This window comes from Wyeomyia smithii, chromosome 3, assembly GCF_029784165.1.
Source record: "Wyeomyia smithii strain HCP4-BCI-WySm-NY-G18 chromosome 3, ASM2978416v1, whole genome shotgun sequence".
Classification (NCBI taxonomy): domain Eukaryota; kingdom Metazoa; phylum Arthropoda; class Insecta; order Diptera; family Culicidae; genus Wyeomyia; species Wyeomyia smithii.
The window spans coordinates 101,294,315-101,311,250 of record NC_073696.1 but is presented as its reverse complement, the minus strand read 5'-3'; the positions used below and the strand labels follow the sequence as shown (position 1 = coordinate 101,311,250).

General features: G+C 38.1%; 4 protein-coding genes across 4 annotated transcripts; 2 read left to right on the top strand and 2 right to left on the bottom strand.

The window, feature by feature from the left end:
- Positions 1-1,542: 1,542 nt before the first annotated feature.
- On the top strand, positions 1,543-13,984 carry LOC129727528 (vacuolar protein sorting-associated protein 41 homolog). The gene is made up of 9 exons (XM_055685439.1): positions 1,543-1,711; positions 1,773-1,910; positions 1,995-2,286; positions 2,338-2,536; positions 2,596-2,750; positions 2,812-3,001; positions 3,061-3,201; positions 12,386-13,653; positions 13,709-13,984. Exons 1-9 carry the CDS (start codon positions 1,700-1,702, stop codon positions 13,822-13,824), a joined length of 2,511 nt encoding a protein of 836 aa, XP_055541414.1. The 5' UTR covers positions 1,543-1,699; the 3' UTR covers positions 13,825-13,984.
- Positions 3,461-5,150, bottom strand: LOC129727529 (beta-1,3-galactosyltransferase 6). The gene has a single exon (XM_055685440.1). It carries the CDS (start codon positions 4,836-4,838, stop codon positions 3,675-3,677), a length of 1,164 nt encoding a protein of 387 aa, XP_055541415.1. The 5' UTR covers positions 4,839-5,150; the 3' UTR covers positions 3,461-3,674.
- LOC129727531 (uncharacterized) lies at positions 7,103-8,614 on the top strand. Its single transcript, XM_055685445.1, has 2 exons — positions 7,103-7,625; positions 7,692-8,614. Exons 1-2 carry the CDS (start codon positions 7,546-7,548, stop codon positions 8,560-8,562), a joined length of 951 nt encoding a protein of 316 aa, XP_055541420.1. The 5' UTR covers positions 7,103-7,545; the 3' UTR covers positions 8,563-8,614.
- Positions 8,560-9,614, bottom strand: LOC129727532 (52 kDa repressor of the inhibitor of the protein kinase-like). The gene is made up of 3 exons (XM_055685446.1): positions 9,361-9,614; positions 9,150-9,299; positions 8,560-9,097 (listed from the first exon to the last, which is right to left on the bottom strand). The coding sequence occupies exons 1-3, from the start codon at positions 9,453-9,455 to the stop codon at positions 8,638-8,640; spliced, it is 705 nt and encodes a 234-aa protein (XP_055541421.1). The 5' UTR covers positions 9,456-9,614; the 3' UTR covers positions 8,560-8,637.
- Positions 13,985-16,936: the final 2,952 nt, after the last annotated feature.

The window sequence follows — 16,936 nt, the reverse complement described above, 5'->3', positions numbered from 1 at the left end:
AATCTCACCCCCACTGACACAATCTCACATCGGCTAACGGCTAAAAAGAGTTCAAATGACAAATTGGAAGAGGAAATAAACGAAGCTTAACACAAATGAATGTCATTAAACACTCAAAACTTTGATTGTTGCTACTTGTTTTTCGCTGTTTATGCTTCAATTTAGAGTGCATGTGCTTTCGCATAATGAACAACCATGAGCAGATTATAACCCATGGTTTAATAATAACCCATGCAGTCGAGACCATCCAGCTTTTTACGCGCCATTAGGAACCATTCAAATATTACATAACGCTGAATTTGGCAATTTTCAATACCCACCCACCCCCACGTAACGCAATTTTACATGTTTGCCACACGCAATGTAACGCTTCGCTGAATACCCCCCCACCCTTGAATGATCTCTTATGGTGGCTAAACGGAAAATTCGTAATATGTTACCTACCCTTTTAACAACTCTGCTCACGTCAGTTCGACCACACGAAATTTTCATTGCTGGAAACCAGCAAAATTTTGCAGATTTTTGGTGTGCTGTATTGCCAGCAACCTGTTCAGCAAAATGAAATTTGCTGATTATTTAAGGCCCAAATACACACACGGCGTATTGACGCCTTCTCCATACAAAATGGAAGGCGGGATAGCGATCACGCCTTCTATATTGTATGGAGAAGGTGTCATTGCGCCGTGTGTGTATTTGGCCCTTTAGTAATGCTCAATTGCATAAAAGTAACAGATCGTTTGCTGCATGTTCAGTAAAACAAAACACAACTTGCTGGTTGTCAGCTATGACAATTTGCTGTACATTCAGCAAAGCATAAATCAATTTGCTGGTTAACCAGTTAGTTCAAGGGAACCATGTTTCCCTTAGGCACCAGCTTCCATCCGCCCATCGGATCATAGCCAAATTACTGTTGAACTAGAAATGTACTATTATCATTTCAGTGCCTTAGCTATGGCCCCATATCCGCTATCAGGAGCTAAACGATGATCCCGTACCAGCTGCACAGCGATTTGGCGCGTTTTACTAATGACAGCTTGACGTAAATTTTTTTGACATATCAATTCTTTTTCTGGATTCCAGCAAACATTCATTTACTGTTTTGTGTTCAGCAAATAGTTTTGCTGTATTTTCGCGAATCACTGATTCGATTACTAGTTTTCAGTAAATTTATCAATGGAATACTGGTTTACAGCAAAACTAAAATTACTGTACGAAATTCAGTAACTTGTAGAACTGAATTACAGTAAACTTTTGAAAAAATGCTGTGATTCAGTAAACAAGTGGTTTGCTGATATACTTTCAGCAATGTACTTTGCTAAACCATAAAGAGAAATTTTGGTGTGATGTACTTTGCAAGGAAAATTAATCTGGCAACATTAGTGTTGCCAAAACTCCAGAAATTACGAAACTGACTTCGCAAATTACGAACACGCATTATAACACCCGACCCGCCATTGTGGCGTGTAAAAAAGTTGGAGAACAACTCAACATGAAAATTTTTTAGTGGGTTTGGTGATGATAGAAAATGCATTTCAGCCACAAGGGTAACTTTTGACAATGCTATTTGTTTTGATTTGATTTGTAAAACTGGTGAAATTAGGATTGATTTAGATAAAAATATATATTGTTCAGAGTTTGCTCAGATTTTAGCTATCGAATAAACATTTAAAGAACAATTGATATACAATTTATACTCACCATGATGGATGCGGTAAGTAGATACCTCTATGATTAGTTGAGTTGTCATTACTCAATATTGAACGATTTTGTAGAACGATCCGGAATCGACGGACTCCTGTAGTCTGACTGAGGAGGAAGTAGAACCAAAGTTAAAATACGTCAGACTTTCAAACGACCTGAAGAACATTCTTAGTGAAGAAGCTGTTAGTTGCATTGCCGTTCACTCAAGGGTAAAAATCGTTGAATTAGAATAAGCATTAGTCACCATCATCAGACGACCGATAGTAAGTTGTACAAATTTTCCTTCCAAACAGTTTCTTTGTCTCGGTACCCACTGGGGAAGAATACATATGCTGGATCATCAGGGCAATCGAGTAGAAACGTTGATCAATCTGAAGCAAAACCCGCATATTTTGTCGGTAAACAAAATATCGGTTGACAGCAAGGGCGAGCACATTGCGACTTGCTCAGACGATGGCATGATAATTATCAGCGGATTGTACAGTGATGAAAACAACCAAAAACTGAACGTCGGGAAGGGCATTAAAGCTGTCGAACTTGATCCGATGCACCATAAATCTGGTTCCGGAAGAAAGTTTTTAATCGGTATGTAGGATATAGGATATAGGGTCATTTACTAAAAGATTTTTTTTTTAGGTGATTCTAAACTAGTACTGTACGAAAAAACTTTTCTAAAGGGTCTCAAATCTACAGTCTTGAGTGAATCAGAAGGTATAATCAGTGCGATTCGTTGGAATGGACAGTTTATAGCTTGGGCCAGCGCTCTGGGAGTACACGTTTACGATTTGAATGAGCGATGCTCACTGGGCCTTATAAAGTGGGAAGAACCTAAAGAGTATTATGAGCTGTTGACTATTTTGTTTCCATGTTTTGTTAATACATTATGTTTTACAGGGCTAAACTTACAGATTTTCGCTGCAATCTCAACTGGTCTAATTCAACGACTTTACTGATTGGTTGGGTAGATACCATTCGAATTTGTGTGATAAGAAAACGTAATCCAGTTGAAGTTTCTACAAGGAACTTACCAGAATACATTGTGGATCCAAGTAAGGTTCCACATAGAAATTGATATACATCTCAGTTGATCTCACGAATGCTTGATTTCAGTGTCAACATTTCAAACTGATTTCTACGTGTGTGGGATAGCACCATTGGAAACTCATCAACTGGTGGTGCTGGGTTATGCTAAGGAGCGTGACCTAGAGACAAATAAAGCGCTTCGTCCAATTCTCTGCGTTTTGCAGTACAAGGCTAGCGACTATATAGAAATTTGTACCGACAGTCTTTCGATGAGGGGGTAAGTTTACTTATTCAGTAATTTTATAAATAATTCAAAAACAAAGCTTCATTTCATAGGTACCAAGAGTATAAGAGTGATGATTATCACCTTGAGTGTTTGAAAGAGGAGAGTCAATATTTCATAGTGTCACCGAAAGACGTTGTGGTAGCTAGCCTTTACGAAACGGACGACCGTGTGCAGTGGCTTATTGAACATGGGTAAGTTTATTACTTTGCTAATTTTGTTATACAATGGATAATTTTATACTGTACATCATGAGCTCTTAATTGTGAAAAAAGAGATTTTCAAGAACATTTATTTGCTAAGATTGTATGTGAATCTCAAGCAACTTGCGTCAAATTCACCGAAAATATGTTAGTTTTTGGATTCGCGATGAGAGAAAAACTCATCGCGTCTATTGAACGGGCATTTCTTTCAATCGAAAAATGTTCACAAGCATTCAAATTCCTTTAAGGCTATATGGTAATATTCTTAGTTATGTATATTTATTTTCTGGTGGAAAAGGGTTGCTGCCTATTTCTGCTGCGTAACATCAAACTGCTCTAGGTATTTACACAATACAATCAACAAGGTTATGAAAAAATACAATGATTCGGACGTCGCATTATCACATTTCTTAAAACTTAATTAGAGGTGGTCATTCGAAGCAAAACAAATAGTTCTGATAATACTAAACGTATGTTTTACAGCATTGCGATGGCGCAACTGTCCAGTCGTAGAAATACTCTTTCGGGCGTTGAGTTGGGTTTGCTTTTTGTTGATCATCGACGGTACATACCGATTCTCCTTGATAAATTTCCTTCATTTGATGTGCGGTTCGTTTATGCAGCACAAGATGGTAGTCCTGGCACTTTCTTGGCATCCATGCGGTATCAAAACGAACGTCGTGGCGGCGGTGAATGTTCCCAAACGGTGCTAACCAGGTACCAACAGCCATGTCTTCACTTTTGTAAGCATTAAGAGATTTACTATTACTACCAATAAAGGATGCTAAATTTTTTGAAAGCACGTATCCTCCTCCCAATGCATAGGGTAAATATCGATCACAAAGTTTGAAATCAGTTTCCTTCCATATTCCGTGCTGCTGGACAGTCGATGCTCCCTTGAAGTAGCCCCAATACAGTTCAATTGGTTTGGTATGTCTTGCGCGAATTTTGTGCAGTTTTTCATAGTAACTTAGAAGATCTTCCGACAGCAAGTCTAGTTTTACGTACGTGTCGTCATCAAGTTTCATCAAGTATTTGAAATCGTACATCTCATCTATTCTACTTAGACTGCGAAGAATCTTCGTCGTAAGATTTCCATATGAATCCAATAAATCATCCAGCTCCAGCACATCGTTATAGACACGCTGTTCCTCATTAATAATTTTACGTTCAGACCGTGATAGTCCGTAAGTTCCAACCGCAAACAACGCCTTTATTTTGAAGTTTATTACTTTAATATTATTAATCTTACGATGCCGCCATTGGCGATAGTTTTCCAACAGTTCCTTCTGTTTCTTAACGGTTTCCAGCTGTAACTGTTCTTGATCACTGTAAATAGGAACATAAATAGCTTCTTCTTGGAAGCTTTCGTTAAGAATTCTTGGTCGCAGGTTCAAATAAGTTTCTCTGATCACATTTCGCCTTTCAACATTGCCTGGCGCACTAACAATCAGTAGCATTAGGAAGTAGGAATTTTCCGGCTGATAAATTCTCTCGCTTGACTCACAATTTTGATGGGCCCCGCCTATAAGTATGGTTAACAAAGCACCAGCGACAAAGGAACAGAATATGGGTATCATCCCGATACAGTTCCTTTTGTACAGATGTTGGTAGCGTCCCAAAGCCATGGTTGCTTGCCGGTTAAATATTTTTCTACGGCCTCCACCGGAGCGCCTGCTTCGTGACTGCGTGATTCCAATTTTGAAGAATATCAAGTTCAAATTTCATCGAACAGTAGGAACAGATCCTACGTTAAGCTTTTACGTAATCCAAAATGTATTGTTTAGCATGTATCTTTTAGGTTTTATTCACAAAATATGTAAAAATAGCATGAAAATGCTGAGTTTGATTTACGAAATTTTTAGATTACTTTGTTTTGATCACTCAGTATAGAGCATACTCACTGGTGTTCCCGTGTTCCGTTCTGTGCTTTTATAATTTTGACAACAGGGGTGTGCAATTTGTCGATAATATCGAGAACACTGAATATGTTGGAAACTGTCTACAAAACAAAATGGATAGCTGTACATGCGCGTGGTGAAACTTGTTGATTAAACTTTAGTTGAAGAATTTGCCCTTAATCCTCAACACGCATATACGGTCATCTACGGGCCTCCACCGGATGACTCTTGTTTTCTGATTTCCCAGCACTACGAAACCATTGAGAGATCGGACGTTCCAAGTACCCAATTTCCAATCGTTTACCTTAATCTTTTTCCGTGTTCGTAGCCTAGGTCTTTGCCGATTGATCCGTTCCGTATTTCTAAATTCGTTGTTCGTGGTTGATGAAAGGTTTCGGTATGCTACCTTACTAGGGATACCATCTGGTCGAAGTTAGAAATCAGGACACCTTTTCTGGGCACAAATTTGTCTAAGTTATTCTATTCTTCGAAGTATAAGCAAATACTCGTAATACAGTCGTCGTTCGCTAACTGCAACATGTTTACATTGCAGTTATCGAATGCCGTTCGATAACTGCAACACTTGACACATGCCAAAATTTAGAGGGGGGTCCGTCACTACCATTTTTGTTTTCAATGATGTCGAAATGTATTTTTTTAATGAAGTACATAGTAGCAAAAAATAACAGAAAACTAAAATAGGTAAGCTTTTTGATTAATCAATTTGATAGTCATATTTTCGCATCATAATTTATTGCGTTTTAGTAACTACTTTACATAACCAATATGTAGGCGAAGATAAAGTTCATCACTACAGAAGACCATTTTACGAGACGATTCTGAACTCAATTCATGAATGAAATTTTGACAGAAAGCTCGGAACCGCTGACATAACGCAAGTAAAAGCAACATCAATGTCAGCAGGATCCGTGACGTGAAAGCTAGCCAAACAATGCACAAGGAATTTTTTTTCTCTTATAATAATTACGGAAAGTGAACCACATAACATGGTGATTTGGCTTCATTGATTAATAGTGGAGATCTATAATCTCCCATCTAGAATGAAGAGACAACAAGTAAACGGAATCGAAAAAAATCCAGAAAAATGAAGTCCTTTTGAAATGTTTCTAGAGATTCAACAATTTTTATTTCCGAATGCATTTAGAATCCCCCCGCGAGATTTGTCTCTTCAATGTCAAATATGACTTTGACTTCAGATTTGACGGATTGCGGTCCGATAACTGCAAAGTTGTTGCAGTTATCGGTCTTGCAGTTAAAAAGCGTTGCAGTTAAAAGACTTGCAGCTATCGAACGGCGACTGTATTTGATTTACTCAGTTTTTTATACGCGGGGATACGTACATCGCGTTGGAAAACGAGTTAATAAAAAAATCCGCGTATAAAAACGCTCGTTGCCACACTCCAAAGGTAAATATCTCAAGAAAATCAGGACAAATGCTAAAATATGAAAAATAAATCAGGACGCCCAAATAGGACTTCAAAATCAGGACATATCCTGCTAAATCAGGACGGATGGTATCCCTATACCTTACCAGGGTCGTGATACCTACATCCTGCTGATGGGGCTGCCATCTTAGGTGTAGCTGGCGGGATACAGCATTCCATAATTCAGCCGTCCGCTCCGGGTTATTGCAGTTATCGGTCTTGCAGTTGAAGGCGTTGCAGTTATCGAACGTCGACTGTAATATAACAAAAACCCCGTTTTTTTATTATTTCGAGTTATGCTGATTTATAGAAATATTTTTTAAGAAAATAAAGTTGTCAAGCCCCTAGATCTAGTTGCTAAACAACGAGCCTTTGGCATCCCTATACCGAGTAACATTGAATGACAATGAACTCATGTCCTGGGCTCTAATTAATTTTCGCCCGCTGTTAGCAGTAAGATAAAGATGTATGAGAAGAAGCGGTGATATGCTATCTCGATTTTATATATGTTGAGATGTTAGCCCGTGGCGTGATGCCAAAGGGGGGCTAAACAACCTTATTTTTAAGAGAAATATTTCGGTAATATAATACAATATTGGTGGATATATTTTGAAATTTATCGTTTATCTGTTTCATTTATATCACTCCGACAGACTCCAACAATAATGTGCTGTCAAGGAGATGGGTTATAGGTAGACGGGTGCCTGGATATGCAACGATAAATACTTTGGAATATGAATTATTCCGCAATATATCAATAGTGTCTTGCCCCTAGCCCTAGATCAAATCACGATATATTCCGGATCTTGTGCAAAACTGATTGTCGATAATTATCGATATTTCAAGTTTCAACCCTGACAACCAAACAGAAGTAAACAACATTGCAGTGTTTATTGTGCTCGTAAAATTTGTTTTATTAATTTAACAAAATTGCTATTTGGGTTCTAAATACCGCAAATCACAGTGTACCAAATAGTGATCAGTTTAATATGAGTCACTGTCGAGTAATATCATGCCTTAATAAAAGAGGCCAAACGAGATTCTTCAGTTTCCCTACCGATCCTAAAATGTAAGTATTGTTTGCATGCATCACGAAAATTGTGGGCTTGGATAAATACATATTATTTTATTACAGATGTGCTCAATGGGTGCAATTCTGTCGTTGTCCTGAAACAGAGGACAGGTTCAAGACTAAGGGAGTAAAATCAATGCAAAAAATGGCTATTTGCTCTGAACATTTTGAGCCAGATTTGCTTCAAGCTGCAGCTCGGGGTCAGCTACCACCAGACGCAGTGCCTATCGACATAGGTCGGACATATATGACGCCTGCAATGCTGATTGAACATGGTTTTAATATTGAATTACAAACGGAGTTCGAAGCAGTAGACGTCATGCCCGTCAGCATAGACCAAACATTTATAACACCTGACGTACAGACTAACCATGACTTCAAAGTAGAATCACAAACAGAGCCCGAATTCGTTGAACCACATGTGGAAGATGCGTACATTTCTGATAATTTTTTGGTGGAGATGTTGCGTCCGGAAGACATTAAAGAAGAGCCAAACGAAGATGAACAGTCTAATTTTGTAGATGATGCAGTTGCTCAAGATGACAATCATACGAATACACCGACAGAACCAGCTAGTCAAAATTCATCAAAAAATAAAGACCACATTAGCAAAACACATGTAGCAAAAAAGTTGCCTTGTGAAGGACTCTGTGTATTAGCTCCAAATTTCAAGAAACAGCTAATGATGCAAGAGAAAGGAAATCAAAAAATGAAAAATTTTCTTCAAGATGCTGAGAAAAGGTATACTACAGCTTTGACAAGAGTTCGAAAAACGGCTGATTTATTAGTACTGAAACACCAGAAACGTATTCGATTGAAAATACAATATAAACAACTTCAAGCACAAAACAAAATGATAGACGCTAACATGTCTGACCATGCAACAGAATCTGAAGATGAAGGTGATTTCGATGAAACCAAAGCATGGTGGTAGCTTTATGATAGTTTTATTTTAAATAATGTAAATATACTTAGGTATACAATCAGCTTTCATTGTGTTTATTGAAAATTATAACATTTCTGACTCGTTATCTTCATCGGTCTCATCGGAGCTAAAATTAAGAGTAATATTCCGTTGTTCTGCTATCCGTCTCATTTTGGATTTTAAATTTTCGATGCTATCCTGCACTCTTTTGATAGCTCGTCGATATGCTCTACCGGAAGATCTGATCTCTTTCATCTTCGTGTTGAGTATATTGCATTCTTTCACCAACGCAGTGCCTCGGTTTCTTTCCTCGATCAATTTCGTTTTGTATGATTTAACTTCGGCACATTGGCAAGCAACTTCATTTTCTGTCGTTGTGCTACCGTTTAAATCTGTTTGATCAATTTGACATGTTTGTATTTCTGCGATACTGGACTCGCGAATATTTGTAATCTTTGATTTAGTAATACTCGGTTTCATGTTTTTTTCTGTTCGTTGGCGGAGAGATTCTGGTGAAATTGTCGGAATACTTCCCGTCCGTAATCTAAAAATAATCATTCATCATGTCTTGTAAACACTATTTTTTCATTTTTTACCCCTGCGCGGTATTGCAAGGATTTCTGAAACAGATGCTCTCGAAGTGGTCGGAACATATGAATCTCGTGTTTCGTAGCGCTGCAGGTCCTTGTAAAACTAACTTAGAATTGAGCTCATCTGTTTGACAAAATTCAACCCATTTTTCGCATCTGTGGAAAATGTGCCTAGTAACAGTTTTGTAGATAATATTAAAACACGATAAACACTTACAAATCCGGATCGATTGGAAAACTGAACATGGATAATTGCCGGTTCGGTCCTTTTCTGTTGTAACATGATAGCACTGAACACGTTTTTCTACCCATTTTTGATAATTAGCTCTCTGGAAATTCAATGTGGAACAAAAGCTAAAACTACGGTACAGCAGTTCACTTAAAACGAACGTCGAAACTCAAATCGTTTATGTTTTTATAAACATTGAGTTAACTTCAGCTGTGTTTTTCTGACGTTTGAAGGTTTTTAATAGCTATCGAGATATTATCGATATATCTGTGGAATCGATTGTTTTATCGATAATATTTGGCATTTTAACGAGGGGCAAGACAGTTTTGCATTCTGAACAAAGTTTTTTAGAAGGGCGTTTTTAAGCAGTCCACGAGGCAGTTGCGATTAGCTGATTTCAGTTTGTTTTCAACTTTCGACAGCTGGTATTATCGAACAGGGATATCATCCGTCCTGATTTAGCAGAACAAGTCCTGATTTTGAAATCCTGTTGGGCGTCCTGATTTATTTCTCATATTCTAGCATTTGTCTTGATTTCCTGAAGATTTCCAGTTTCGAAGCGTGACAATATGCAGAGTTTTGTATAATATTGCTTTTTCGATTCCGGGACACAACACACACTGTGAACGATTTTTGTCTTAGGTTAAATCTCAGCGGAGGGACGTGAGAATGAGTTCGTCCAATTTGCATTTTACTAAAAATTGGGGAATTTGAAAAAAATTACAAACTTATTGCCCTATTTCATATGAAGCAACGATACGAAATTATATTAAAAGTCATTTTTCTTGGCTTACTAATTTATATAATGGGGCGGATTTGCATAGCGACAGTTTAGGCGTTGACACTATTAAATATAGGGCAACTGTTACATTTAGCTTGTAGCTGTTTACGTGACGCACTAAATTTTTAAAATATCTACTACTCAACAAACAATTTTCAGTTCAGCTGACATCCGCTCAATGGTAGTATCATAAGCTGTAAATAAAAAAAATCGTTTGTTGGGTAATGACAAATAATTCAAAATTGTTTGATTAAATTCGTCTGAGAAATACGTTAAATATATAAATTAGTATTTTGGTGAGTTTTAAAAAGCAAATCACATATAACGGGTTATATTTCTTTATAGCTCGTAGATTAGAAACGGGATAGATCAAATTCGAGCCGAAACAAGTCCTGATTTACAGCTCCGACCGGGTGGTATCCCTATGCTCGAACCGTTGCAACTTGGATGCAATCCGGCTGGAGAAGCGTGTGAAACAAACGTTGTCCTATCGGTTGCTCTAGTATTGCGAGTGGCAATCCTTTACATAACAATGAAATATCACTCAAGTTTTTTTGGACATCAAATGATTTCGTGTTCGGTTGTGTTTTAGTTTTGCAACTTGAAAACCAACAACAATAACAACGGATAAGCAGAGAAACGTCACCCGTGGATTGCCTTATACCCCGCTCACACTACACCGCATAGGGTAACGGGGGTATTTTGGCCCACATGCATATTTTGGCCCACCCGGTAACATTTTACGCATTTTATCTGATGAATTCAATGAAGATTAAAAAACTATGCATGCAACATTTAATAACACACCTGAGAATCATACTACACTATAATTTTCGGCGAAAAACTGGCTCTAGATAGTGTTATTTTGAAATTAGTTCATACATATGCAAAGTCATGGCTGAGTCAACCCAAAGTCAAGAGGAAGTGGTAATATACAAGTCAACGTCCGGAAGCTATTGTATCAAATATGTATGATTTCGAAACAATTCGTTGTTGTAGTAACATCAATAGAATGTCATAGAAACAGTTTGTATACTCTAACATGTTGGAAAAAGTTGAAAAAGTGGTTAAACGCATTGCCGAAATATGTTTGCCTCTTTCTGAAGCAAACAAATTTTGGCCATGCCAAGTTTTGAAATCTCTTTGATTACCGTTCGGCCGTTGCACGTGAACAAAGAAGCAGCTTGTGACAATTTACAGGTAATTACTTCTTAATTTATCACATTTAACGATATCAAATTGGTTGAGAATGCCTGTCAAACCGCTATAAGCCAAATCATTTTATTTTTAGATGCCTAAAATTTACAGAAATTCACAGCAGAAGGATATTCTCCTCAAACCCACTATTTTTGCTCTAAAAATACCGATGATGATCTTGAATATAATCAGTCCGAACTATTTCCATACATGTCTGTAGATATAAAGGTGGGCCAAAGTAAAAATTTGGTGGACCAAAATATGTTTTTCGTAGACATTTTGATATTTCTAGGATATTTTTCAATATATTGCATTGTTGAACGGTGTATATTAAAATAGACAATTAGCTTCAATGGTATAATAGAGCAGGTATTTATGATGAAAAACTGTGTTTGTTTTTAATGAACTGTACGAACACTTCCCAAAGCTGGTCAAAATACCCCCGTTACCCTATCACCTGATATCAGGCGATTCGTGCTATCGAGGTCATATCACCATCCATATCACCTGCTATCCCATACAATCGAGCTGTCATCGGATATCACTTCGGTTACATGTTATCGCGGATATCATGTTCGAAAACCAATAAAAACGAGATTGGTAGCAGTAGGCAACACGGCCCAAAGACATTTGACGCAACCCTACAAATTTCGGAATTCGCGTTGCATGCGAAAAACAAGGAAGGACATATTTTTGCTCTTGTCATCCCGCACATTTTGACAATTGCATATGAGAGCATATTAGATAGAAACGGAAACAAGAAACAATTGATTTTCAAAACGATTATTCAATTTCCCTAACACAGACGTCATTTAGATGTAGGTACAAAAAATATTATGATCGTTTTACCAGAACATTGAGCTGCATTCAGTCTTTAACCTGTGACACCTGTGAAAGCCATCGTAGTTCTGTACCAATTGATTACAACAATAAGAGTCAATATTTTTTTTTAATTGTATAGATAGATTGTAGGCTAAGTGCCAAAAAGCATTTATTGGTGAAATCTACGGTATAATATTTTTTTGTTCCTTGCAGGAAATTTGAGCAAGCAATGGAAGTGATCCTGAAAAGCGGTGGCAAGTATTCGCTCATAACAGTAGCACGACTTTACCTTGACCATCTACTCAATCTGCAACAGTACGACGAAGCGGCCAGGCTGTGTCAACGTGCCTTCAAAAACGACAAACAATTGTGGGAGGAAGAGGTCTACAAGTTTGTTAAGGTGAAACAACTGCGCTCCGTTAGTGAGTATATTCCTCGATCGGCCGACTGTAAGCTAAATCCACACGTGTACGAAATGGTCCTGTACGAGTATCTTCAACTCGATCCAGACGGGTTTCTAAGGTTGATCAAAGAATGGCAACCAGGGCTTTACAATACCAAGGCGGTTATAAACGCTATCAACGATCATTTTAACAAGAAGGACGCTAGTATTTTGCTGGAAGCACTGGCGATATTGTATTCTCATGATAAAGAATATGATAAAGCACTTACCATGTATCTGAAGTTGCAGCACAAAGATGTTTTCGAGTTAATTAGAAGTCACAATCTTTACTCGGTGATAAAAGATACGATAGTTCAGTTGATAGAACTGGACAGCGAGAAAGCGATTTCAATGCTTTTGGAGAAAGATAAAATTCCTGTAGATGACGTTGTCAAAGAGTTAGAGTGCCGTGAAGATTATTTGTATCGATATTTGGATGCGTATGATAAAGTTGATAGCTCTGGAAAATTTCACTGGAAGCTGGTTCGACTGTACGCAACGTATGAGCCGAGCAAACTTCTATCATTCCTAAAACGTTCGAATAACTATCCCATTCAAGAAGCGTTCGATATCTGCAAGCAGCTATTGTTCTACCCGGAAATGGTTTATTTACTGGGTCGAATGGGTAATACACGAGAAGCATTGTCGATTATCATCCATAAATTGATCGATATTCAGATGGCAATTGATTTCTGCAAAGAACACGACGATATGGACTTGTGGAACGATTTGATAAACGAATCTGTGGACAAACCTTATATAATGACTAAATTACTGGACGGCATTGCGGGTTTCATCAATCCGGAGCTGTTGGTTAACAAAATTATAAAAGGTCAAGATATTCCTGGACTAAAAAACTCCCTCATAAAAATGTTGTGTGGATTCAGCCTCCAGGTTTCCATCCAAGATGGATGCAATCAGATCTTAGTTTCGGACTATTTCGATATGCACGAACGACTGTCGAAGGTTCAACAGAGGGCGCTAACTGTCTCTGTTGAAAAAACTTGCGGTCTTTGTCGGAGGGACATTATTGTAAAAGGTAAGCTTGATAGCTTCGTTTGTTTGTCTGTTTGATACATTTTGATTCCACACAGATCACCTAAGGACGGACGTAGTGGTGTTCAACTGTCGACATCTATTCCACGAGAACTGCTTGCCTGATAAATATAGTGTAGAATATTGTACAGTGTGTAAGTCGAGGAAAACTTGAAAATGTTTGCTAAGCTTGTATATATTCAGTCAACTTTTGTACAATGTGAGTCCCTAAGCAAATAACGTTTATTCGTCAAATAGAAAGTAGCTTTTCTTGCTCCTTTTTGTAACTTTCGAGGTAAGTCTATTTATTTCATATACAACGGAAAACATGTTAAGACAGAAAATATATTTATTAACTTCCGAAATTATCCATCGGGCTAAAATTTTCTAGACATAACTGTTAGGCGGATACTTATACAGTTTTTCAAGGAAAAAAAACACAAAAATAAGCTTATATATAATGCATAATTTGGTTTTTGCTGTTGATTTTTGCTAATAACGGACAACTGTTACAATCCCGAGTGAGCAAAGTAGGTCTTAATGGCCTTAATGTCAAGGTCTCAATTTTAAGTTGCTGGCCTACTATATCGACTTCGCTCTTCCTGCAAACAGCGTTACTAAAAATTATCAAACAAATATTTCCCGAAATGCGGAACAGAATGTTGGACTGGATGAACTAGAAATGTTAAGCGATGTTTATTTTCTTTTTCAGGACAATCATGAAAATTTTTGCATTTGTATCAATTTTCGAGTAGTTTTAGTATTAGTTATCCAGTGATGTGGACTCATCACTGCGACCAGAGACATTTGATATACACTAAGGTCGCTTTTTACGCGGATTCTGGAATTTACGCGGTTTTTTTTACACGGATTCCGGGATTTACGCGGTTTTTTTTTACGCGACACGTATCCCCGCGTAAAAAGCGACTTTAGTGTATTGTGATATTGCCCAGGTGTTTTCTGTACTCCGCACTTCATAATATTTGTAGTATCACTATTGAAGTAAATGATACGCTTTTCATTTATATCCGTGCTTGTATGTGAGATTTCACCCTTCCGTTGCAAGCTTACTGCTCTACCGTACCGAGCCTATCCTACCAATATCGCCAAATTACAATTCCCTGAAGTGAGACTTCACCTAACGTTTCTCTATGGCCAGGTTTATTCTGAAAAGGACTTATTGTTTCAAGAGGAAGGAGTGTTATCGAAACCTCGTTTCTCCAGCCACGATCACACCATAACTACAATTTTCTGAAGAGAACTATTATACGTTACTCATACCAGTTGTATTTTAATAGAGGGACTAATTTTTGTTAGGATGAAAGTCAGCAGGGGTACTATAGAATTCAGTTTGAAAGACGGGTATGTAGTGGAGAGCTGAAGAATAAACCCATGTTAAAGTCCTTTGACAACCAAATGGGCTGATTCTACTTAGATTCGAACCCACGACCACCCGCTTATCAAAGCGAAATCTGTAACCTTGCGGCGGCTACGAAGCTTCTCCAGGTGGCATACTATTTAGTTGAGCGCAATGAATTATGGCAGATTATGCTAGGGCACGTTTTCCCAACAAAACTGATTGAGCCGATTCGTTACACCCTTGACCGTTTCTCATAATGGACGGTTTGAGGCAAGTCTCCGGCGTACATATGTCGGAGGGGCGACCACAGAAGTCAGCGACTCCGCAGCAGAACCCGTACTGATTGGTTGTGTGGTGTGCATGAAGACGCCCGATCGGCGGGTGTTAGAGGCCCAACTAGTCCAAACGGTTATGAATGGACGCCTTTCTACAAGTCTGGTTTGGCTTAGTCAGCTTCCAACACAGCCGGGAATGGTTCTTTTTTGGCATACACACTTAGATATTATCACCAAGTATACTCGTTTTATTATGCTGAGCATTCGGGAGTTTCGAGAAATTGAACTGTCAAATTGTTATAAATTTACTCACAGGGTGTTAAATAAGTTCGAAGACAATTTAAAAATTGGTAAAAAAAATTAAAATACAAGATATTACTTCCTGAATCAATTATTTTGAAGCAAAGTTTATTGAGAACCTTTACGACGTATCAGCTGGGAGCACACTCCTTTTGTGCTGCATGACGAGCTTGAGATGTTTTTTAAAAAAGCCTCACGCGGCACGCACCTTGTCCATCGGGATGTCGCAATAGATCTTGGAAATAAGCTGTTTTAATTGGTCCATAGTGCTCAGTTTATGTTCGCTATGCTTTGTCAGCATGTACGATTACACATTTAAGTCCAGGGGATTGAGCTCCGAGGAGCTGGGAGATCACAAATCTAATCGAGAAAATCAGTCAAACTCTCTCGAAACCACGCCTGAACGATACTCGTCGTGTGAACCGGTGCACCGTCCTATTGAAGGACGTAATGATCCTTCCCGTAGTGGTCCCGAAGTGCCACAACTTTCTCCCGAATATCGGCCTTATAGCACACAGCGTTGATTTCACAGTGCAACAATTTTTTTGCCTTGGCTTCTATGTATGATTTTTTGATGAAGTTTGATGCGAAAATAAATTTCTCCGAGTTTGAATATATTTCAACTTGAGGGGCAACAATGGCGCCATTTTGAATTTTTAAGAAATGGGACATTTTCGATGTTTTTTTGACGCCATTTTGTTTTAAGACCAAATATCAAAATTCTATGAGTTTGAGTTTCATATTAGCATCTTCTTACCCATCTTTAAAAAAACAGATCTTAAATCGGACAAAAACTGAGCTCAAAACGGTGATTCTACGAAACCGGTTTTGACATGGTTTTAGTATATTTCACAAAGCAGAATAATATCGAGTATGTCTGAGCATTAATGGTAATGCGCTAATACCTGAAAGTGGTAGTCGAATTATATCTTATATTGAGTAAAAAAGTCTCGGAAATCGAATGGTAGGTGTATGATCTACGTAACATGTCAGCAATATGTCGATTTTGCCCCAATTCCTCTACAATACAAAAAAAAGGCTCTTCTCATCGTTAGATTAACTTTTTTGAAATCTATTTAATGTAACATCAAGAGTGTAAGCAATACTCAAAGATACAATAACAATTTGTCTTCACATGATCCTCTCCTTTTTGCGGGGAGGGGGTCGCATTAAACTTTATCGAAGACGCGAAAATTCTGTCTCATAGCTGAAGCGAGATTTTTATGTTCCGACGGGTTCTGGTCAAAAATGCAACCCCCTCCCCGCAAAAGATCCCTCCAGCGTCATACGCATACGACTCAGCTTAATTAATTTCGTCGGGAAACCGCATTCCAGCATAATCTGCCACAGCT